At 42.7% G+C, this 25,787-nt stretch overlaps 1 protein-coding gene across 6 annotated transcripts in view; it reads left to right on the forward strand.

Annotated features, from left to right (window-relative positions):
• PHF10 (PHD finger protein 10) overlaps positions 1-25,787 on the forward strand; it is a 363,357-nt gene that overhangs the window by 192,612 nt on the left and 144,958 nt on the right. For 4 of the 6 annotated variants that reach the window (XM_073671486.1, XM_073671484.1, XM_073671489.1 and 1 more), the window contains 2 exons: positions 5,933-5,986; positions 6,070-6,210. The exons of 1 other annotated variant lie outside the window; for it this stretch is intronic. In XM_073671486.1, the coding sequence (XP_073527587.1) occupies positions 5,933-5,986; positions 6,070-6,210 (195 nt within the window). The remainder of the gene's footprint in view (positions 1-5,932; positions 5,987-6,069; positions 6,211-25,787) is intronic. One more of the 6 variants, XM_073671485.1, reaches the window with a different exon arrangement.

Below are 25,787 nucleotides of genomic sequence, written 5' to 3' on the forward strand. Positions count from 1 at the left end.
GATCAAAATACTAATTTGCCTAATAATTCTGCAAACAGTGTATATAAAAACACGCTCACGCTACACTTCTGGAATTGTGTGCAGCTGCCGGTAGTGACACAGGCTCTGTGTGAATAACCTGTCCTGATAATAAGGGAAAAAAACTGAAACCATACTACCGTGCTCGCACTCCCTTAACACACCGGATAGTGTACCTAGTTGGATAGCATCAATATGTGCATAAAAATGGGTGGATATAAGATATCTGATAAAACTGAAAAACAGCCCCACTATGGTGGCTGCTCCATCTCCAACCGATTAATTATGCTTATAGACAAGCGAGTAGGGCATATACAGAAAATTGGATAGTGTTTGGCACATACTTAGTTAAAAGGTCATACACAGAAAAGCTGCTTGCTAGCTAGGATGGTTGTGATCGTGACCTCTACTACCAATAAACTGAGTGATGAATGTTATAATACCTTGTAAGTGCCTGGATACGCCACTCACTGGCGTTGCTGCCACAGCGTTAGTCCCGCTGCAGATGTCAAATATCAGATGCCGGAGCATCCTCCCGGAAAGGCTCCACTCAGCACGCGGCAGGCAGTGTGTGAAAAGACAGCGTGCTTCGGCCGGAAGCAACGCTGCTGACTGACGACGCGCGCAGGGGGGCGTGAAAAAATGGTGACGTCACAAAAAAGGGGCTAGGCACCTAAAACAGGCCACACAGACCGACCGCGAAGGACAGCGTCTAATAGCTGTTCAGGGTTGTAAGACAGAGGATATGAGAAATGAGAAGCCGTTTTGCTGCTGTGAGTGTGGACTTTAAAATAGTGAGGGATTGTTTGAATGTGATGAAGTGCTCGTTGAAGTGGGGCCTTTTCCATCTCCGCTTAGCAAACCTGGAAGCCAGTCACAGTTCTTTAGTCAGGTTGGTGTGCCAGAGTTGCCTATTGATTGTGCAAGCTAGGTATGTGTGAGAGGGGTGACCGAATCGAGAGCTGTAATTGTTGTGGTATTATATAAAGCGGCAGCAACATCTGCATCATGTAAGAAATTTATGTCTGGAAGAGGGAGGAGGCATGCAGATAGTTGAGTGAGTGTAGGTCAAGGTGTTTGCGATTTCTGCGAGGGTGTGCAAGTTTGTAAAGTGGGGATTGTGGACCCGGAGAGGAGAGGGCAGAGAATGTAAGTAGGTTGTGGTCAGAAAGAGGGAGAGGTGAGTTAGATAAAGAAAAGAGGCGGGTGAAGATGAGGTCCAGTGTGTGGCCATCTTTGTGCGTGGCTACGGAAAACCATTGAGCAAGGCCGAAGGAGGAATAAGAGCTTAGAGACGGATGAGTGGGATGTGTCAATTGGGATGTTGAAGTCACCCATGATGACAGTGGGGATGTCAGCAGAAAGGAAGTGAAGTAGCCAGATGGTGAGGTGGTCGAAGAACGTGGTGGCTGTTCCTGGGAGGGGGGGGGGGCGTTAAATGACAGCCGGTTGGAGGGGGGAGTTGATTCACCGTATGTTGGGTGAACCTAAAATTTTCTCTGGTCTTCCCTATCTCAGGAATATGTGCCTCAGGGGATACTACTTTCTCCTCTTTTCCCATTACACAGGAGGGAAATCCATCAGACTCTGGGGTTGGTGAGACTTTTTAAGGGCCAACCTGTTTCTTACTCGAGCAATCGAGGTCTCCAACCCTCCCCGCACTAGTCCCAAAACGACACCAAGTCCCAGCCTATGATTGGGTGCAATAAATCTGGGACCACGTCGACCTCATGGGACTCAGTATCTTGGGCCATCTCAATGACCACTCTAGGCACCGGATAGTCTTTAGCATCTTTAGCATCCCCGTGAATGCAGCGGACGCCAACCTTCTTCCCAGGGATCAATTGGAGATGTAGTGTGGCCCTCATGATCTCCTCTTGACACCCCACTCCCTTTTTAACCTTTGTCCCTCAGTATGGAGTGGGTCTCCAAGAACCCGTCTACCCCCAGATACCTTTCGGCCAGTCTGACCAAGTCATCGGCGTTCTGTGGATCTCCCTGGGCAACCCATGTTGGAAGGGAGTGCACGAACCAGTACATTTATAACTCGCTCCACCATCTGCGCTGGGGTTGAGGACTCTGGCTATAACCACTTTTGGGTGAGGTGCAGCAGATCAAACATTTCGGAGCGACCATTTGTGCCCTGACAAACATTCACCCCCAAGCTCTGCAAAATTTCTGTTTTTCAATTTTTCATATTCTTTGGCACCCAGTAAGGCCAAATCATAGTAGGCCTTTTGTGGCTCCACCGTTAAGTATGACACCAGGACTTCTAAAGAGAGTTTCTCCCTATCGGCGACCCTTTCAAAAAGGCTCTATCTCATCACCCGTGGTCATCTTCTCTAAGACTCTCCTTTACCGCCTTTCGGAAAGAGAAATCATCAGCTGATATTAGGGTCTGAGCTGCTGCTGTACCACGAATCGTCTCTAAGTAACTCAATCTGCTGTTGCTGCTGGCTCTGTTGCTGCTGGCTCTGTTGCTGCTGGCTCTGTTGCTGCTGGCTCTGTTGCTGCTGGCTCTGTTGCTGCTGGAGCAGATGCTGCTGGAGCAGATGCTGCTGGAGCAGATGCTGCTGCTGCTGGAGCAGATGCTGCTGCTGCTGCACTTCTATAACACCAAATGTCTTAGATCAGCTCACTAGGCTGGACATGGAGGTAGATACAGAAACAGTGTCTCTTTAAAGATTCCGCTGGTTTATTAAGAGTACAACATAAACTACGGCATTGTTAGCGAAACAAACATGGCCTTCCTGGCCTAACAGGAAAACAAAACATAACGTATGGCACAGGCCTTGTTGCTATGGGAATCCAACCGCTTCAGGAACAGACAACCCAAGGTTTAGCTTTCCTTCACATGACCATACAGCTCCAAATGCTCTAAAGGCTGGTTATTTATCCTCTGAACTTCTCTCTCTCTACAGGTGTTTAATCACCATAGCACTAAACATGGCTGATTAACCCCTCTCATCGCTTTGTGTGCTGGAACATTTTATCTATGTTTATATTACTGAAGCTAACAATCTCAGTGCTACATAACTCCACTCCAGTACTTTGCCAATGACTTTGTCACAACTTTTTGTTTCAGTTAAGGGGGTAGTCCCATATCCAATATCCTTTCCCAATATGTAGTAGGTGTAGTACTAATAATATTAGCAAATACCTCCAATTAGTAATGTAGTATAGTTTTTCTAATTCGCTATGATTCTTTCCTCATGTGCAGGCATTGCAGGAACTTGGTTATCCATGGTCACGACCACTAGCAAACTGTCACTCTCAGTGGTCGTAACCATGGATACCTAAAGCCCTGCAATGCCTGCACATGAGGAAAGAGACATGGCGAATCAGAAAAATTATACTACATTTCTAATTGGAGGTATTTGCTAATTTTATTATTACACCTAATACATATTGGGATCTTGGAGATGGGAATATTACTTTTTTAAACTACATATGCAAATTATAATTATAACTTGTTTGGTATATTTGGATACTCGTCCATCTCACTGTAATCATACAAGATCCCTAACTGTGTAAGTGTATGTACTTAGAAGAATTGATGATGTTTTGAAGGGTGATCACAACAAATGTTAATTTGAGTAGATTTCTCTTTTCTTCATTCACTTAGCATTTTGTTATTAAAAACAATTACCACAACTACATTTTTCAAAGCTTTTTTTTCATTTACTTTACTGTATATACATAGTAAAAAAAATACATTATTCTGTGTATTGGTTTGTTTGCTTCTTACCACATATGCATCAGTTTTTAGGAAATTGACACTTTTGGGTGGTGTTGTGGGATTACTTCTTTATTTCATGGTTAATTTATGAACATCTTTTTTTAGGGAGCTATATATTACAATCATGTAAAAAGTAATATATTATGACATACTTCACGTTGAGGTGGGTTGTAAGATATTTCTATTTATTGATTTTATGTATTGGATGTTAAAGAATCGCTATCCTTAACTTTTTTGCCCCTAAATCTGTGTAAGTATTAGTTTAGTGTCAGTGTGTTAATCTCACTGATCGCTCTCTTCTCCGGTTTTCAGCACAGTTCCGCACCTTTTCTGACATGTGTGACTGCAATTCAGACTCTTCATCACACTAGGCTCTACAGGTGCTTCTCACAAAATTAGAATATCATCAAAAAGATAATTTATTTCAGTTCTTCAATACAAAAAGTGAAACTCATATATATTATATAGTCATTACACACAGAGTGATCTATTTCAAGTGTTTATTTCTGTTAATGTTGATAATTATGGCTTACAGCCAATGAAAACACAAGTCAGTATCTCAGTAAATTAGAATACTTTATAACACCAGCTTGAAAAATGTTTTTAAAATCCAAAATGTTGCCCTACTGAAATGTATGTTCAGTAGATGGACTCAATACTTGGTCGGGGCTCCTTTTGCATCATTTACTGCATCAATGCTGCAATCTGGCATGGAGGCGATCAGCCTGTGGCACTGCTGAGGTGTTATGGAAGCCCAGGTTGCTTTGATAGCCGCCTTCAGCTCGTCTGCATTGTTGGGTCTGATATCTCTCATCTTCCTCTTGACAATACCGAGCACAGTACTGGCCAATTCTGGCCAATCGAGTACAGTGATACTGTTGTTTTTAAACCTGGTATTGGTACTTTTGGCAGTGTGGACAGGTGCCAAGTCCTGCTGGAGAATGAAATTTCCATCTCCAAAAAGCTTATCGGCAGAGGGAAACATGAAGTGCTCTAAAATTTCCTGGTAGACGGCTGCACTGACTTTGGTCTTGATAAAACACAGTTAACCTACACCAGTAGATGACATGGCTCCCCAAACCTCATCCTCATCCTCCAGACTCTGGGACCTTGATTTCCAAATGAAAATTGGAACTCTGGGACATTGTGGACTGTCATTGACTGCCTTCTGGACATCTGTCAAGTCAGCAGTCTTCCCTATGATTGTGGAGCCTACTGAAACAGACTAACTGACCTTTATAAATGCTTAGGAAGCCTTTGTAGGTGGTTTTTGTTAATTATTCTAATCTACGAAGATAATGACTTTTGTGTTTTCATTGGCTGTAATCCACAATCCTCAACATTAACAGAAATAAACACTTCTTTTTGTATTGAAGAATTGAAATAAATTAAATTTTTGAGGGTATTCTAATTTTGTGAGAAGCACCTGTATGTATAAGCTGGAAGTTTATGGAGTCTCGATCTGTCTGTTCATAGACTTAAAATGTAAAAGCAAGCGCAGTGGGATCAGGGAAGTCGGAAGAGCCGTCACATCACTCGGAAGAGGAGCGGGATGGTGCCGGATACTGGAGAAGACTGCGATCAGTAAGAATTTTAGCAAACTGACACTCAAAAAAATACGTGCTTCTTTGAAAGGGGATGTTCGACTTCTTTAAAAAAAAAAAAAAAAGTTACTACTGGCAGGAATTCTCTAATACAATAAAATGCACACTTAGCTGCTCTAATCCTATAACCCCTGTGGATCCAGGGGTCTTTGTGGTTGGACGATGCTAGAACAGCAACATCAGAATTGCTTTAGATGACATCCCATTTCAGTCACCCGACAACTGCAGCCATTTTCAGGCCTCAGGGGTCAGGTCACTGAAGAAAGTGTCAGTGTTGCTTCCTGAAGCTGGACAACACTTTAACTGGGAACTTTTCATGCTGCCTGAACCATACATAGGGAGAAACATGTCAATCAACTGAAGCGGGGCTGGGAGCAGCCAGCCAGGAACATCATTGGACTAGACCGCCTTCTCAAACTGTTTTCTCTGAAATGTTGCAGTGTTTAAAATTAAATCATACCTTGCTGCCATCATACAGCCAGGTTCTGATTTTTTTTTTTTTTATCCATATCTAGTGGCTTATTATACAACTACTGCACAAACCTTTTACACCAATATTTTTTCACAACAGATAACTACTGAAGAGATTCAGAATGAAGTATGTGATCAGGATGAAACAGGGAAAGTAATGAAAGTTTTGCTGTAAATTTCATTCTTACCTTAAATTGTTTGATAGAAATGATCGTTAATAACATTTTTATTTTGCAGCAACAAAACACACAAAAGGTTGAAGCGAGTAAAGTACCAGAATATATAAAAAAAGCTGCCAAGAAAGCCGCAGAATTTAACAGTAACTTAAATCGTGAAAGGATGGAGGAGAGACGAGCTTACTTCGACTTACAAACACATGTGAGACATAAGCTTTTATTTTATAATACTTGAAAATTGATTAATTATAAATAGCTTGGCTTAAGCTTTCCACTTTTTTCATGCTGTACTAAGCCAACAATATTTAAAGCACACATCTTTGTAAAAGTTAGGAAATAGTCATTGGATTGCACATATTAAAGGGGTTGTCCACTACTTATTATCCCCTCCCTAATGTATCCCCCCCAACCCCCCCAGGGCCCATAAGTGTCTTTGTAATTACCTTCTGTTGCAGTTACTGCCTGTGAGCGGCGCTATCGCTGACCGCTCACAGGCATCACATGACCCCCGGCTGCAGCCGGCTCTGACATCCGTTGATGTCATGACAAGTCCAGGCTGCAGCTGAGGGTCCCTCTTCTGCGTTCCACCGGTGGATGCTGGGTTGTGGGCGCGCATCACCCCCAGCATCCACTGCGTGCTCTCCCTCTCCCCATTCATTGGGAAAGCGCACGGTGGATGCTGGGTGTGACGCGGGGAATAACTCCGCCCACAACCCAGCTGCCACTGTGGGGACCCCAGCGCTGAGTCACATCTCACTTGTCGTGACGTCAGCGCGGGGGTAACGTGATGCCTGTGAGCGGCGCCGCTCACAGGCAGAACCTGCAACAGAAGGTAATTACAAAGACCTTTATGGGCCCCAGGGGGAATACATTGGGGTCATAATAAAAAGTTGTGGCCAACTTCTTTGAGGTTTTCTTTTTTTTTTCTCCACTTTTTATGACCTTGTGCATACCCATATAGACGGCTTACAACAGATGATCCTACTGACAGATTCCCTTTTAACCCCTTCGCAACCCTGGGATTTTCCTTATTTGCATTTTCTTTTTTTGCTCCCCTTGTTCCCAGAGCCATAGCGTTTTTATTTTTCGGTCAATATGGCCGTGTGAGGGCTTATTTTTTGTGGGATGAGTTGTACTTTTGAACGACATTACTGGTTTTGCCAGATAGTGTACGGGAAAACGGGAAAAAAATTCCAAGTGCGGTGAAATTGCAATAAAAGTCCAATATCACAGATGTTTTTTTTTTTTTTTTTTTTTTTACCACGTTCACTGAATGCTAAAACTGACCTGCCCTTCTTATTCTCCAGGTCATTACGAGTTTGTAGACACCAAACATGTATAGGTTCTTTATTTAAGTGGTGAAAAAAAATTCCTAAGTTTGCTTAAAAAAAAAAAAAAATGGCACCTTTTTCCAAGACCCGTAGCGTCTCCATTTTTCGTGATCTGGGGCTGGGTGAGGGCTTATTTTTTGCACGCCCAGCTGAAGTTTTCATTGATTTTGGGGTAGATCCGATGTTTTGCATTTTATTGCAATGTTGCTTCGACCAAAAAATATAATTCTGGCGTTTAGAATTTTTTTTCTCGTTACGCCGTTTACCGATCAGATTAATTCTTTTTTTATATTGATAGATCGGGCGATTCTGAACGCGGCGATACCAAATATGTGTATGTGGTTTTTTTTTTATTATTATTTTATTTTGAATGGGGCGAAAGGGGGGTGATTTAAACTTTTTTTTTATATTTTTTTTCCATTTTTTTTAATATTTTTAAAAACATTTTTTACACTTTTTGCTTGCTTCTATAATCTCCATAGGAGACTAGAAACAGCACTTGTCTGATCGCCTCTGCTACATAGAGGTGATCAGCAGATCACCTCTATGTAGCAGAAATGCTTCTGTGCTATGAGCGCCGACCACTAGGTGGCGCTCATGGCGATCAGCTCATGACAACCACTGGAGTCTGCTGCAGACCCATGCATCGGTGACCCGCGATCATGTGATGGGGTCACTGATGGGTGGGGTAAGTGACGCGCTTCCGGCGCGGCGATGTTAAATGCCGCTGTCAGAGATTGACAGCGGCATTTAACATGTTAACAGCCGCGGGTGGATCGCGATTCCACCCGCGGCTGTTGCGGGCACATGTCAGCTGTAAGAATCAGCTGACAAGTGCCCGGTTCAGCGTGGGCTCAGCGCCGGAGCCCGCGCTGAACTGGGGGTTACAGCCTGTTGCGTACTAATACGCCACAGGCTGTAAAGTGGTTAAAGATGACCTTTCGCCATTTTTACAAACTACACTGGCCACATCATACTGAAGTGCATGAAGATCTAGATAAAACTATATTTTATTTTTTATTCCGGTGCGGAGACATTAGCTTGCAAACCTTACTGGGGTCATTTACTTTTTTAAAGAGAACCTGTCAGTAGGTTTTTGCTGTGTAAACTACAAACAGAGCCATATTAGTGCTGTAATACTGATTTAAAATGAAGAAATCTGTGGTTCTTGTGTAATGATTTAGTTTTGCTGTATTTTAAGTCACATTCAGATTCTGTCCATAATAAAAAAAAAAACAAAACCTCTCATCTGCACTGCCTTATTAAACAACATTGCTCCGACTTCTATCTGTTTTTTTACCCGTGGGTCACATTCATACTTTCAGTATTTGTTCAGTGTTTTTCATCAGTATTTGTAAGCCAAAACCAGGAGGAGAACAATCAGAGGAAAAGTATAAAAGAAGCACATGCACCAATTCTGCATTTTTCACCCAATCCTGATTTTGGTTTACAAATACTGATGTAAAATACTTACCAAATACTGAATGTGTGAATGTGACCTTAGAATTGGGCTGTTAAAGAACTGAGGTCTAAGGGGTAACTTTTCTCCTTGTGGAGAGTGACACACCGGCACTGGTATGCCAAAATAAGGAGGTTTATTCGCCCTGATATTCTCCTCTGGGAAATTTAATATGCAAATTGCCACTTCAGAGAAAAAAAGGACTTGAACTCTATAGCGCCACCTATTGGAAGCAGCAGTCCTACAAGTCACAATCAACCCTTTAACGAGTCGTGCAATATGACTTGGGATAAAAGCCAAATTAGAATCTCAATTTGCAGACACTGTGTTTCGGGCTGTTGTCGCTATAGAGTTCAAGTTCTCTTTTTCTTTGCTGTTAAAGAAGTGAGCCAAACTGGCCACATCATGATAAAGTGTCTGGATCTGAAGTCTTTTGTGGAGATATAAGCTTGTAAATTTAAATTCTAATTTTGACTATAACCAAGGAGTTTTGGCAGAGATTCTTAACTGGGAACGTTTACTTGTTCCCCCCATTTCACAGTATTAAAGCGATGTGTGTGAACAGTGCTGGACACGTACAACGCTGTGAATCAACTTCACTTACTGGTGCATTATTCCCCCGATACCTGGGATAGATGCAAATTGGTGTTTCTAATGACCCACAGCTCTGCTCTCCTCCCACTACACCGTAATCTCCAGCAGTTAGATCTGTGTGACCTGGTCATACATGAGTCTTACCATATCATTCAGAGAAAGCGATTTGGGACCCTCATTTGAGAGCTTTTTCCTTTTTTTTTCCCTGTATAATGCCTTCGGCTCATGATTAGGTAACGTCATGCTGGGTAAAAAGTAAACGCCCCCAGTGAAGAATCTGTGAAGGCCCCTAAAGTTACAGTCTAATTAGCATTAAATTTACAAGCAAATGTCTTTGCAAAGGAGATAAGAAAAAAAAAATGTTTTATTCAGGTCTTCAGTCGCTACATCTTGATGTGGCCAGTTTAGCTTGTAAAAAAAATGGTGAAAGGTCCTATTTAAGTCACATAGCAAAATTAAGCTAAACTGCTATCGGGTCAGAATAAAACCATAATAATTGTGAGGTACTGAAATTATTTGACATGCAAAAACAGCAAACTATTCACAAAGTTTCTTCTGATTAGCTATTAGTAAGTAATATGTACCACTGAACTACAAAACATAACCATTACAAAGAGCCAGAGTTTTGCTATAAGGTCACAGCCCCACTATCAGTATTTGGTCAGTATTTTTTCTCAGGAGTGGGAACCAGAACCAGGAGTGGGTGATAAATGCAGAATTGGTGACTTGTTTCTATGATACCTTTTCTCTGATTGTTCCTCACCTGGTTTTGGCTTCCACTCCTGAGAAAAAGTACTGACCCAATACTGACAGTGGGGCCGTATGATTCACACTTGTTGGATTTTGCACACCAACATCTGTATTAAATCTAAGGTGGTAAGCATTCCCGGCACTTGGATGGGGTTTTATCATACAGTGGGAGAAAAAAACAGGTGAATTTTTGGAAAAAAAATAACAGCCAAGCCTATAATCTTTTTTCTGTAGATTCCACACTGTAAAGGTGAGGATAAACTCATTTGAATAACATTGGGGCCAATCTTCATGTGGAATACAGAACAGTCTTGTAGGGTTCAATAAACACACTGCAAGCTGGTGAAGGTCTTTTTGTTGGATGGCTGCTTAATTCGTACGTGTGCTGCACAGTTCTTTGATAGCATAGGCCTATGCTTATATTTGTGTGTATTGCTGACTGCTGGGGATGTTTCAGGGACGTTGCAAGGGGGTGATTTTGTTTGTTACTGTGGATGGGGGAATTCATGGAGGTTGCTGTGACTACTAGGAGGGTGAATTGGGGAGGCTTGTGACTACTGGAATGGTGCTGATAGACTTATTGATTGATGTTTACTGAAGAAGGTGTGACTACTGAATGGGGACAGAGCATGCTTGTCTATATTAGAGATATGGAGGCAATATTAGTGCCACAGGGGAAGTTTGGGATGGCGCATGGGACACAATCCTATGCATACACTGCTATAAGTGCCAAGAAGAGCTCTATTTTTATCACTTGAATTGTTGGTTTTTGTTTATTCTGCCTCCCAAAAATCGGAATAGAAAGCGACCAGAAAATGTCACGTGCCCGAAAATGGAACCAATAAAAAGTCAACTTGTCCCGCAAAAAAACAAGCCCTTACATAGCTTTATCGGCCGAAATATGGAAAAATTATAGCTCTCAAAATATGGCAATGCACAAACTAGTCTTTGCAAAAAAAGACTATTTTAGTGTGTGACAGCTGGTAATCATAAAACCCCAATATAAATCTGGTATTTATGTAATCGCACCGACCCGAAGAATAAAGTCGTCTAATCACTTGTACCGCATGAGGACCGGCGTAAAAAATAAGTGAAACCAAATTCTTCACCTGCTATTGATTTGTTAATTCTGCGTCCCAAAGATCACAGTAAGGTTCGGCTCACAACCATTCTGCGCTGAGCGCTTACACTGGGGTTTCCGTGTAAATCTCTGAAATACATGATTCAGACAGCACACCCGGCGGAAGATTCCCTGTAATGAGGCATTGTGGATACCGTGTGGCTTGTGATCCCACGGTGTCTGTCTTTTTTATTAGACGTGCATAATAGTGCCGTTGGCCACTGGTTTGTGAACCTCTGGAAAAAAAGGACACTGCTAAACAGAGGCCAAAAAAAAATATTTGGGGATTGCCTGCCATACATGAACAATCCCCGCATGTTTTTTTTGGGGGTCTAACAACCATGAAACATGCGAGATGGGAATTCGAGCATGTCACTCGAGCACCCTTGATACTTGGCGCATACCCGAGTACCCGATGTAAACTCAAGTAACAAGCACTTGTGCTCAAGACAAATGATAACATATTCAATATGATGACCTAATGTTAACAAATGCTGTGTCGTACCTCTGAGTTTAAAATGTTCACTATACCCCTTGATAAAATCATTGAGGGGTGTAGTTTCCAAAATGGGGTCACTTGTGGGAGATTTCTACTGTTTAGACACATCAGAGGCTCCCCAAACGCAACATGGCATCCGCTAATTATTCAAGCAGATTTTACATTCAAAAAGTGAAATGGCGCTCCTTCTCTTCCGAGCCCTGCTTGTGCTGTCCCCCAGATATAATTGCTATTCGGCAGTTCAGTTGTATAATTGGTAGTATAAGTTTTGCATTGCTAGTCTTTAGTTAGTTGTATTATTGTTAGTCATATTGCTATGCTGCCACCTGCTGGCCAATATGTGTTACTTATTGTATCTGTAATTTTAATTATTCATAATGGGTGTGTTTTTTACTGCAGTTCATGGGTCACTTCCTCTCAGCAGCCATCTTTTTCCTTCCTCATGCTGTGAGAAAGCCACACATTTACTGACTTGTGAAAGGATCAGTTTATCGGTCGACCATGACAGCACCACGAGAGAGGGGATCCGCCCACCAAGGACCGGAAACCTACAGGCTTAAAAGGGGGCGGCCCTCCCTCTAGCCTCAGTTTGGTTTCCTGTCCTTGATGGAGGGAACCTATTGCTGGCTCGTGGAAGAACTGGATGGTGACGGCTGTCGAGCAGCGCCCCTATCTGGGATCTGCAGCTCCAGCGCTCTGCCTATGTTGGTGCACCCCTATCTGGGAAAGGCACAGCATTTTTTGCATCGGATATGCAGGGGAGCTGCGCCCCAATCTGGGGTGGCAACCCTATTATCTGCTTCAGCCAGGTTTGTGCTTTCTGTGGAGGAGTCTGCCCCTGGTTGGGATCCGGATTGCAGTGGGACTCCGCCCCTATCTGGGATGGCAAGCCCACCATCGCCCTGGAGAGATGCAGGTTGCGTGGGGTGTTATCCCCATCGACACCCGACGTAAGTCGGCGCGCCGGGTCCGAGGCTGTCTTAGACCCTCCTCCCCGACCCGGAGCAGGCCGCGGGAGAGCTGCGCCCCGTTCCGGGGTAGCAGGTCATCGCTATGAGCCGGGCTTACCTGGGTGTATGATGCTTCCCGGCGCGAGGCTTGTGCGGGTGCGCACTTCCGTCCTCCTGTAAGTCGCAGCCCGATGACGTCACCATGCCTCGAGGAGATCACGTGACCGGAAGTTGGGTCACCGGCATCTGTATGTTAGTGCGGTATTAACCGCGGTGAGGGGCGCCAAGCGTCCCTGCAACAAGAGTAAAAAAAAAAAAAAAAAAAAAAGAGGAAATTGATTAGAATCTGGTGGTGGAGGGGTGGATCAAGGCCTATTTAACTGGCCAGGCACCACTGCTCAGGGCTTCCCAGCTTCATTCTCCCTATCATGGAGTCTGATAGTGAACAGCAGCAGCAGCTACTGCAGCAGCAAGTTGAGCAGCCGCCATCTCCACCATCTCAGCTGCTGTTTGGGGAGCCCCAAAAAGTGCATCGCCCTTGTGGTTCTGGTAATGCCCGGTCCTCAGGAAAACGAGGTTCGGCGTCTAAGTCCAGTCATCACGGCTCCAGCAGGATGGACAAAACTGCAGCCTCCAGGGATGATCCCCTGGCTGAGAAGGGTCCTTCCTCCAAATCGGTACCAGCCCCCCTTTTTCTTTGAGCCACCTGGTTAAGTGATCTTCGAGATAGTTCACTCAGTAATGGAGTATTCCTTCTCCCCTTCTAATTTTAATAGGGGAAGAAGTGTACCCCCAAGGCCAAGCATATTCAGTGTGCATTGTGTAACTCTGTCCTTCCCGACTCATACCCTAAAAAGTTGTCAGTCCTGTATAAACCAAACGCTGGCAGAGAAGACCCCTAGCCTGACCTTGGGATTAAAAACCTTGGTCAAATCCAAAATTTATAAAATCCTCTCCAAAAAAACTAAAGGAAAGGTGGACACAGACTGTGAGATCTCCCTAGCCCCGGATGACCCCCTGTCCTCGGCTTATGAGTCTGACTCGGACGACGCAGCCTCTTCCTCATCCACTTCCTCAGATAGTGGTGCGGGTCAGAATTGTTTTCCCCTTAACGGGGTCGATGGTTTAATTAAAGCAGTTCGGTCAACCATGGGTATTACAGATGCCAGGAAAAATCAGTCCAGGATGTTAAGTTCAGGGAGCTGGGACAAAGGAAAAGAAGTTTTCCCTTTAACGAAAAAATTCTGGACTTGATACGTAGAGAATGGAAAAAGCCAGAGAGAAAAGGTACTCTTCCTCCGTTCTTCAAAAGAAAATACCCCTTTGAAGACTCAGCTTCTTCCTCCTGGGAGAAAGCCCCCAGAATAGATGTGGCTATAGCTAAGGCATCTAAACGATCCTCTCTCCCCTTTGACGATATTGGGGCTCTTAAGGACCCCTTGGATAGGAAAGCTGACACTTTTCTCAAAGGGACCTGGGAAACATCTGCGGGAGCCTTAAAACCAGCGGTTGCCGCTACTTGTACCGCCAGGTCCCTAATTATATGGCTGGACCAACTTGAATCCCATCTGAGAAATAACACCCCCAGGAAGGAGATTTTATCAGATATATCACTTCTACAGGGGGCAGCGGCTTTCCTGGCAGATGCCTCTGCGGATTCTGTCAGATTGGCAGCGAGGTCAGCCGCCATGTCCAACTCAGCCCGTAGAGCCTTGTGGCTGAAATGTTGGCCAGGTGATATTCAAGCAAGAACGAGACTCTGCACTATTCCTTGTGAAGGAGAGAATCTTTTTGGGCCTGTCCTGGATGAACTTCTGGACAAAGCGAGTGACAAAAGGAAAGGTTTCCCTAGCTTGTCTATCCCCACGTATAAACGTCCTTTCCATAGGAGAAGGTTTATACGGAAAAGACCACAGAAGGGTCAGGAGAAGTTGGAAGACCGCGGACCGAAAGGTAGAGGGCTTCTATTCGGCTCTTCGTCTTCTAACCAAGGCCCCCGGAAACCGAGTCAATGACTCGCAGCTCAGGTAGGAGGGAGACTGTTGGGCTTCTTTCCTGCCTGGACAAAAATTTCCTCTAGTAACTGGATCCTTGATCTGGTAGGTTCCGGTCTAAGGTTAGAGTTTCGTCAGATTCCTCGTGGGAGATTCATCTTAACCCCAAACCGTTCCTCCGCATTAGAGCAGACGGCCCTACAAGTGGAAGTCCGGAACTTGGTGCATAAAGCAGTCCTAGTGGAAGTCCCGGCAGCAGAAAGGGGGCTAGGATTCTACTCTCCTCTCTTTTTGATTTTTAAGCCTGACGGGTTTTTTAGGTGCATCATCAACCTTAAAGCCCTTAATACATTTTTGTTAGTTCCCACCTTTAAGATGGAATCTATTAAATCTACAATAAAGTTACTTTTTTCAGGCTGTTACATGGGTAGTGTTAGACCTAAAAGACGCCTATTACTATGTACCTATACATATGGATTTCCAGAAATACCTTAGGCTGGCTTTGATCATAGATGATGAAATTAAACATTTCCAGTTTAGAGCCTTACCGTTCGGTCTGGCCATAACCCCCAAGGGTATTTACTAAGGTTATAGCGGAAGTCATGGCCCATGTTAGAGAACATAATATTTTAATTATCCCTTACCTGGATGATTTCTTGATAGTTGGAGACTCGGCCTCCCAATTTAATAATCATCTTAAATTAGTATCCTCCATCTTGGAAAGTCTGGGTTGGATCCTAAATCTAGAGAAGTCCAAGGTTGTGCCTTCAAAAATTCAACAGCTCCTGGGTATCATGCTGGATTCAGACCTTCAAACATGTTTTCTCCTGGAAGTCAAAAAACAAAAGGTTAAAATTCTGGTAGAGAAAGCATTATCAAACCCAGTCATGTCCCTTAGAGCTGCGATGTCCTTGTTGGGTACCCTGTCATCTTGCATCCTTGGGGTTCTGTGGGCACAATACCACTCCAGGGTTCTACAATGGGATGTCCTACATAATGAGGTTTTGTTAAGTGGGCACTTAGAGAGACGAATGTCCTTATCTCACCGATCTGTTGAGTCCTTACAATGGTGGGTAAACATGGGGAACCTGTCACAAGGTGTTCCCTGGATGTTTAGAGTCACTAAATTCATTACAACCGATGCAAGCTTCCATGGATGGGGTCTCATCTGGGGGATATGGTTGCCCAGGGGTCCTGGTCAGACGCTGAAAAAAGTCTTTCCTCCAACTCTAAAGAGCTGCTAGCAGTGGATAAGAGGATTAATAATTTCCGGCCTTGCCTTCATGATGAGATCATTAAAATCCTTTCAGATAATAGGATAGCGGTAGCTTACGTGAACCATCGGGGGTATGCGTGCAGAATCACTGATGAAAGTGGCGGATCATCTTTTTCAGATTTCGGAATGCCATCTCCTTTCCCTAATGGCCCTCTACATCAAAGGAAAATAAAACGTAAAAGCAGACTACTTAAGCCGTTTTTCTCTGAGACAGGGCGAATGGAAACTAAAGCAGGATATTTTTTCCCAAATAGTCTGGAAATGGGCTCTTCCGGTGGTAGATCTCTTTGCCACAAGGCTAAATCGAAAGACAAAGCTCTTTTGCTCCCTAAATCCCAGAGAAAACCCCCTGCCAGTAGACTCTCTCCAAATAACTTGGGATTTCAGTCTGGCCTAAGCCTTCCCCCCCCATTGAATCTCCTTCCCATGGTTCTAAGAAAGATCAGAGAGGACAAGGCGAGGGTCCTTCTGGTCGCCCTCTTTTTTGGTCCAGGAGGCCCTGGTTCTCATGCCTGAGGAACATGTCCATCTCCGATCCTTGGGTCCTACCAGAAATCCCGGATCTCCTCAGCCAGGGTCCGATACTCCATCCTCAAGCTCCTGGCCTCCACTTGATGGTGTGGAACTTGAGAGGTCCCTGTTAGAACGCAAAGAATTCTCCCGAGATCTAGTGACTACACTAATGCGTAGCAGAAAACCTGTCACTACCAGGATTTACGCTAGAACTTGGAAATTTTTTTTTATCTTTCTCTGGTTCTACAGTTGGTGGGGGAGTGTCAATTGGTAAAATTTTTGAATTTTTACAGAAGGGCCTCGAGTTTGGGTTGGCAACGAGCTTCCTTAAAGTCCAAGTCTCTGCCTTAGGTGCTCTATATAACTGTGACTTGGCAGGAAATTATTGGATTTCTCGCTTTATCAGAGCTGTGTTTAGATCCAAGCCTGTTATCAAAAGCAATTTAGTACCCTGGGATCTAAATTTAGTTCTAAAAGCACTAACTGGTTCACCTTTTGAACCAATAGAGTCAGCATCCCTTAAGTCCATCTCCCTTACAACAGCGCTTCTAATAGCCCTAACATCAGATAGAATGGTTAGTGATATCCAGGCCCTGTCTCCAACCCCACCTTTCACTCAGATCCTGGACAATACAATAATCCTTAGAACGGACCCAGCATATCTCCCTAAAGTAGTTTCCTGTTTCCATAGACTCCAGGAAATAATACTTCCCTCGTTCAGTCCTAATCCAAGTAACCAAAAAGAGGCAGAGTTCCGTACCTTAGATGTTAGAAGATGTGTGATTGAGTACCTGTCGGTCACCCAGGCCTTCAGGAAAGATAAAAAAGGAACTATCTCCTTCCAAGGGGTGAGGAAGGGGCTTAAGGTTACTCAATCCACCATAGTTAGGTGGATCAGGGAGGCTATCACTTTAGCCTATGTCTCCAGCGGTGAAGAAGCGCCACAGGGGTTGAAGGCTCATTCTACCCGGGCTGTGACAACCTCATGGGCGGAGAAGACTGGTGTCTCGATGGAAGACATATGTAAGGCTTCTACCTGGTCTTCTCCATCTACCTTCTATAGGAACTATAGACTGGATTTGGGTGTTTCACCTGACCTCACATTTGGGAGTAGGGTGCTCCAGGCGGTGGTCCCTCCCTAGACTTTTTCATCTCTGCAATTCTCTCGTGGTGCTGTCATGGTCGACCGATAGTCATAAGTTACTTACTGGTAATGGGATTTTTCGGAGACCATGACAGCACCCTTATATTCCCTCCCTTCACCTTATGGGAGCACTCCTCATCTATTAATTACAATCTTTTTTCACTTACTGGTGTTGTATAAAAATATTATTTTTATGATTGTGTTGCTATGTCTACTAACCTGGCGGTCCTCTCAATGCTCTGTAATCCAAACTGAGGCGAGAGGGAGGGCCGCCCCCTTTTAAGCCTGTAGGTTTCCTGTCCTTGGTGGGCGGATACCCTCTCTCGTGGTGCTGTCATGGTCTCTGAAAAATCCCGTTAATGGTAAGTAACTTAGGACTTTCTTACCACCAAAACGCACATCAACCTTTGTCAGTGACTTCAGAGAAAGTTACTATATTGTACCCACAAGTATAGTGCTGTATCCGGGTTCTAATAAGCCAAGATATGGATTGAAACAACGCTGTGGTTTATATTCAAGTCTACGGGCGCTGAGCATAGATGTAACGGTCCTGTCTGCTTCACTTCAAGGATACGAAGGTAGGAACTCACAGTCCCTTATCACCCAGGCTCACCTTCATTCGCCTTATGTGGAGACTAAACACTGCCATGCACTCAGTGGCTTTCCCCCATATATGGGGTATCGGCGTGCTCACGAAATATCGCACAACAAATTTTGGGGTCCATTTTTTCCTGTTAACCTTACAAAAATTAAAAAATGTGGGTCTAAAGTAACATTTTTGTGAAAAAAGTTAAATGTTCATTGTTTTCTTCCACATCCCAAAAATTCCTGTGTTTTGAGCTCCTTGAGGGGTGCAGTTTTTAGAATAGTGTCTCTTTTGGGCATTTTCTGTTATGTAGACCCCTCACAGTCACTTCAAATGTGATCTGGTCCCTAAAAAATGGCTTTATAAATTTTGTTGGAAAAATGAGAAATCGCTGGTCAACTTTTAACCCTTTTAGCTCCCTAGCAAAAAAAAAAAATTTGGTTCCAAAATTGTGCTGATGTAAAGTAGACATGTGGGAAATGTTATTTATTAACTACTTTGTGTAACATATCTCTCTGATTTAAGGGCATGAAAATTCAAAATTTGAAAATTGCGACATTTTCAAAATTTTCACAAATTTCAGATTTTTTTTCACAGATAAACACAAGTCATATCAAATAAATGTTACCACTATCATGAAGTACAATATGTCACGAAAAAACAGTTTCAGAATCAGTGGGGTCCGTTGAAGCGTTCCAGAGTAATTACCTCATAAAGTGACAGTGGTCAGAAATGTAAAAAATTGGCCTGGTCATTAACGTGCAAACCACCTTCGGGGATAAATTGGTTAAAAACAGGCAGGGAAGTGTTTTGCCTCACAAAAAGAATCAGCTCTGATCCCTGGATGTAATGTCTGTATACTTTAACATCCAGGAGCTGTGGTACAGTCAGACACAGCCATTACACAGTACACAGCAGCGGCACATGTATAAGATTATCTCAGCACTGGAACATTTTTGTAATCACATCCAATTGTGGAACTTAGTTTTATTCCAAGATTCCTTTTCGCGCCAGAGCCTCTCTTCACCTTTTGTGACCAGGCCAATTTTTTTCAATTCTGACCAGTGTCCTATTGTGTGGTAATAACTCTGGAATGCTCCCACGAATACCAGTAATTATGAGAATGTATTTTCGTCACAAATTGTACTTCATGTTAACGTTAAACACAAAAAATATCGTCATAAATTTATCTGTGAAAATATCAGAAATCTGGTGAAAATATTTTGAAAATTTGTAATTTTCAAACTTTTTTAATTTTTATGCCCTTAAACCAGAGATTTATATCCGAAATAATTAATGAATAACATTCACGAAATGTCTACTTTTACGGCAGCATCATTTTTAAAACATATTTTTTTTTGTTAGTAAGTTAGAAGGGTTAAAAGGTGATCAGCTAGTTCTAATTTTTTACAACAAAATTTACAAAACTATTAGTTTTTAGGAACCACATTTTGAGGGATCTATATGACAGAAAATACCCAAATGTGACATCATTCTAAAAATTGCACTCCTCAAGGTGCTCAAAACCACATTCAAGAAGTTTATTAACCCTTCAGGTGCTTCACAGGAATTAATGTGGAAGGAAAAAATGAACATTTAACTTTTTTTCACAATTTTTACTTTAGCCCCAAATTTTTTATTTTCACAAAGGTAATGGGAGATTTCACAAAAACATTGAGGTTAATATGCCATATGTGGAGGGAATCTACTGTTTTGGTCGCAAAGCAGGTTCGGAAATTAAGGAGTACAGTTTGAATTTTTGAACGCAAAAATGTCTGGAATCAAGAGCTGACGTCATGTCGTGTTTAGAGAGCCCCTGATGTGCCTAAACAGTAAAAGCCCCCAACAAGTGACCTATTTTGGAACCTAAACTGCTCAAGGAATGTATCTAGATGTGTAGTGAGTACCTTGAATCACCAGGTGCTTCACAGAAGTTTATAACATAGAGCCGTGAAAATAAATCACATTTTTGCCACAAAAATTTTCTTCTAGCCCCAAATCTATTTTTACAAGGGTAACAGGAGAAAATGGACCCAAAATTTGTTGTGCAATTTGTCCTGAGTGCACCAATACCCCATTTGTGGTCAAAAATTACTTTTGAGGTACAGTGCAAAACTCAGAAGGGAAGAAGAGCCATATTGGGGTTCAGGTTTTGCTAGAATGGATTGAGGGTGCCATGTCACATTGAGCATGTTGACACCACATATGCCTGACAGAAATTTATACCATTGGGTGGTGAAGAAAGAATAATTACATTTTTACAGCTAAATGTTGTTTTAGCCCCTAATTTTTAAATTTTTTATAAGGGCTAATAGGAAATAATGGACCTCACAGTTTGTTGTGCAATTTCTCCTGATTGTGCCAATACCCCAACAAAATTTACAGAACCATTTTTTAGGAAGTACAGCACAGTTGAAGTGACCTTGAGGGACCTATAAGACAGAAAATACCCAAAAGTGACAGTATTCTAAAAACTGCACCCTTCAAAGTTCTCAAAACCACATGCAAAGCTTTTATTAACCCTTCAGGGGTTTCATAGGAATCTTCATAGGAATTAAAGAAATGTGGAAGGAAAAAAAATGAAAATTTTACTTTTTCCCCTCAAAAATGTTACTTTAGCCCCAATTTTTTCATTTTCAGAAGGGTAATAGGAGAAAATGCACCAAAATTTGTTGTGCAATTTCTCCTGAGTACGCCAATACACCATATATAATGGAAAACTACTATTTGGCACTTGCCAGGGCTCAGAGGTGAAGAAACACCATCTGACTTTTGAAACGCAAAATTGGCTTGAATCGATGGCGAACGCAATGTCAAGTTTCCAGTGCCCCCTAATATACTTAAACAGTGGAAACACCCCACATGTGACCCCATTTCGCAAACTACACACCTCAAGGAGCTTATTGAAAGGTGTTATGAACACCTTGAACCCACAGGTGCTTCACAGACGTTTATAACATTGAGCCGTGAAAATAAAAAAATCACATTTCCCCACACAAATGTTGTTTTATGCCCACATTTTTCATTTTCAGAAGGGTAACAGGAAAAATTGAACAAATTTTGGAGTAAATTTGTCCTGAATATGCGAGTACCCCATATGTGGTACAAAACTCCTGTTGGGCCCACAGCCCGGCAAGTAAGGGATGCCATATTGGCTGAAATAAGTTGCGGACATTGTCACATTTGAAGAGCCCTTGACATTAGAAACCCTCACAAGGGACCCCATTTTGGAAACTGCACCTCTCAAATAATTCATCTAAAGGAGTAGTGAGTATTTGTAACACTCAGGCGATTCACAGACTTGTATAACATTAAGCTGGGTAAATGAAATATTAACATTTTTTTCCTCTAAAATGTTTGACCTCAAGTTTGTAATTTTCAAAAGGGGTAATGGGAGAAAACGAATGGTACAATTTGTTACGTAATTTCTTGAGTACGCCAATACCCCTTAAGTGGTCGAAAACTACTTTTGAGGTGCAGTGCAAAGCTCAAAAGAGAAGGAGCGCCATGTTACAGTCCAGATTTTGCTGTTATTGTTTGCGGGTGCCATGTCATGTTTTCAGAACCCCTGAGGTCCCAGAACAGTAGAATCCTCCCATATGTGACCACATTTTACAAACTGCACCTCTCAATGAATTCATGTAGGGGTGCAGTGATCATATTGACACCACAGGTGTGTCACAACATTTGATACCATTGGGCGGTGAAGAAAAAATAATTTTTTAGCACAAAAAAAAAATAGTTTTAGTCCCAGATTTTACATTTCCACAGGGGAAAATGGATAAAAATGGCACCAAAATGTCACACAACTTCTGCTGACCGTGACAATATTTGTATGTCCAGCTTATCTACATGGCAAGACTCTGGAGGAAAGGACTGCTATTTGACTCTTGGAGAGCAAATTATTGTAGAATAATTTGCGGACGTCATATACAGAACCGATAAGTGCCGGAAGAGCAAAATCCCCCCCTCCAGTGACCCCCCTTTTGGAAATTTCACACCTCTGGGAATATATCTACTGGTGTAGTGACGATTTTGACTCCAAAGGTGTTTTCCAGAAAAAAGCAGAAATGGATGTTACTTAGTGAAAGTTGCAAATCTTCCATTGTAGTGCCCAGTATATTATGCCCAATTCTTGCTTCTGGAGACACGCATCCTATAAATTAAGTGAGCTCTCATAACTATATAAATGGCAAACGTGTATGCTAAATGTGGTTTAGGCACACTGGGGCTCCGAAGGGAGGGGGCATTTGGATTTGGGAGCGCAGAATTTGCTGAATTTATTTTGGGGTTGAGGAGCTATAGCGCTCTTCCACAGCCTTTGTGCTACCAGTAATATGGAAGCCCCCTATATTTTGTTAACAGATGACCGACCTGAGTGGGGACTTTATTTTTTTTGTAGAATGAGTTGAAGCTTTTATTGGAACATTTTACATAACATTTTGTATCACATTTGTCATGTGCTCTAAGCTGAGCACTTACATTGGGGTTTCTATCTAAATCTCCAAATTACTACAGTCAGATGAAAACCCTGATGGATCCATTCACACTAATGAGGCAGCAGCGCTACTCTGGACTGTCTGGCCTCTGTTCAGCGTTGTTCTTCTTTTCAGAGGTGCAGAAAACCATAGCCAACCACATTTTTATGCACGCCTAAAAAGATGGCTCCCTGCCTGATCACAGCCCAGACAGCGTCCACTGTGCCTCCATTTGCCTCATTCTAGGGAATCTTCCGCTGAGGGTTCTGTCTGAATCACTTATTTCAGAGATTTACACAGAAACCCCGGTGTAAGCTCTCAGCATAGAGTGCAGAAGAGATGTGAGCTGAGTCTTACTGCAATCTTTGGGAGGCAGAATGAACAAATCAGCAGCAGGTAAAGAATTTGTTATATTTTTCATGCCATTAATTAGTTGACTTTATTCTTCGGGTTGGTGCGATTAGAGCGATACCAGATTACTAGCCCTTTTTTTTTGACAGCCGTTTTCCATTGTTATATTTTGAGAGCTACAATTTTTCTATATCTCTGCCGACAGGGTCATGTGAGGGCTTATTTTTTGACTGACGAGTTTACGTTTTTATTGGTACCATTTTCGGGTGTGTACAGTGGGGGAAAAAAAGTATTTGCTACATTGCCTATTTTACAAGTTTTCCCACCTACAAAGAATAGAGAGGTTTGTAATTTTTATCATAGGTACTCTTCAACTGTGAGACACAGAATGTAAAAATAAACAAAAAATCACATTGTATGATATAAGTATTTGATCGCCTACCAACCAGCAAGAATTCTGGCTCTCGCAGATCTGTTAGTTTTTCTTTAATAAGTCCTCCTACTCCGCACTCATTATCTGTATAAACCCCTTTACTCCCGGGCCATTTTCCGTTTTTACGTTTTCGTTTTTTGCTCCCCTTCTTCCCAGAGCCATAGCTTTTTTATTTTTCTGTCGTCATGGCTGTGAGAAGGCTTATTTTTTGCAGGACAAGTTGTACTTTTGAACAGTATCACTGATTTTACCATATCGTGTACTTGAAAACGAGAAAAAAATTCCAAGCGCGGTGAAATTGCCAAAAAAGTGCAATTTTACAGTTGTTTTTTTGGTTTTTCCTTTACCACGTTCATTGCATGCTAAAACTGACCTGCTATTATTATTCTCCAGGCCATTACGATTTTGTTGACACCAAACATATATAGGTTCTTTTTTATTTAAGTGGTGAAAAAAAAAATTCAAAGTTTGCTTAAAAACAAGTTGTCATTTTCCGAGGCCCGTAGAGTCTCCATTTTTCATGATCTGGAGCCAGGTGAGGGTTTATTTTTTGTGCGCTGAGCTGAAGATTTTATTGACACCTTTTTGGGATACATCTGATCTTTTGATCGCCCGTCATTGCATTTTATTGCAAGATTGCGGCGACCAAAAAAACTTAACTTCTGGCATTTAGAATTTTTTTCTTGTTACGCCGTTTACCGATAGGATTATTTTTTATTTTTATATTGATCAGGCAATTCTGAATGAGACGATACCAAATATGAGTGTGTGTGTTTTTTTTTTATTGTTTTATGTTGAATGTAGCGAAAAATAAAATAAAAAATCACCCCCCCCGGTGATATTTTTTATTTTTTTATAATTTGAAACACCTTTTCTTTACACTTTTTGAATGCTTCAAATGCTTCATGGGAGACTAGAAGCAGCACTTGTCAGATCTCCTGTGCTACACACAGGCGATAAGCAGGTCTGATTGACACCTTTTCATCACCACACAAAAGGGCTAGGTGCCAGCTAATCCCATAAACCCAGTCTTCATTCGCATTTCCACTCATGTAATTTCTGGGGCAGCTGTAAGCTGCTATTTTTAGCCTAGGAAGGTGCCATTACGCAAACATTTTCCCTGGCTAGTAATAACAGCTCACAGCTGTTTCGTTAGCTGCTGCTTCCCCCCGATCAGCACTCAGCAGCGCTTTGGAAGTAGTGTTTTTTGCTGCGTCCAAAATGCTGTGTTCTAATGCCACACTTTTGTTGTCACTACTTGCGGATCCACCGCATATAATGACACTTCAATCGGTCAAAATCTGCAGCAGAGACTGTCATCTCCGCTACAGAAATTGACATGCTGCGGTTGAGTTTGGGTACATGGCCACGGTCAAGAGCCGCTGCAGGTTTGAAGCTGTGTATTGATGCAGCATCAAACCCGCAGCTTCCAGATGCTACAGCTTAGTGGATGGGATTTCTAGAAATCCCATGTCCACTATGAGTCCATCTGAGGCTGTGGATCACCCACGGACACTGACAAGTGGCGCGTCTTTCATGACCGCAGTATGTCAAATTCTCTTGCGGAGTCGCCAGTCTCCGCAACAGAAATTTGACCACTAGAATGTATTGAATGCGGTAAAACCGCTAGGTTCAGTAAACACATGCGGATTTACTTGCGTTCAATAGAAGGCTGCGTTCTGGATGCAGCAAAAATATGCCGTGTTCAAAGCACTGCTACGTCTGGATCGTGAGTACATAGCTTAAAAAATGAAAAAAGAAAATGGCGTGGGCTCCCGTATCATTTTTATAACCAGCAGAGGGAAAGCCGACCACTGGGAGGTGATAATAGTAGCCAGGGAATGGGCCATGAGCCAACAATGTTCCCTAACTATCAATAACAGCCCACAGCTGTTTACTTAGCCTTTACTGGTTAGATTACAAGGTGACCCCAGAAAAAAAATTGATGAGGGGTCCCCCTATAAAATCTAACCAGAAAAGGCTAAACAAACAGATGCGGGCTGATATTAATAGCCAGGAAGGGGCCATGGATACTAGCCCCCTCTGCGGCTAATAATCTCACCCCTCAGCAGTCCCAGAAATGGCCCATCTAGAAGATGCGCCAAATCTGGCACATTGCCCTGTAGCGGTGGCGAGTGGGGTAATGGGTTTGGGGTTCATGGCAGCCTTGTATTGGTATTTATAGCCTGTCTGCATGTTGAAGACGCACACATACACCACGGTCACCTCGTACAGGACCCAGGTAAGACCTATAATATCACTAGAGGACGGGATAGCCTGTAATTTTACCTACAGCATATA

Source organism: Phyllobates terribilis, unplaced genomic scaffold, assembly GCF_046119375.1.
Source record: "Phyllobates terribilis strain yellow unplaced genomic scaffold, ASM4611937v1 Scaffold_3__8_contigs__length_932513732, whole genome shotgun sequence".
Lineage (NCBI taxonomy): Eukaryota > Metazoa > Chordata > Amphibia > Anura > Dendrobatidae > Phyllobates > Phyllobates terribilis.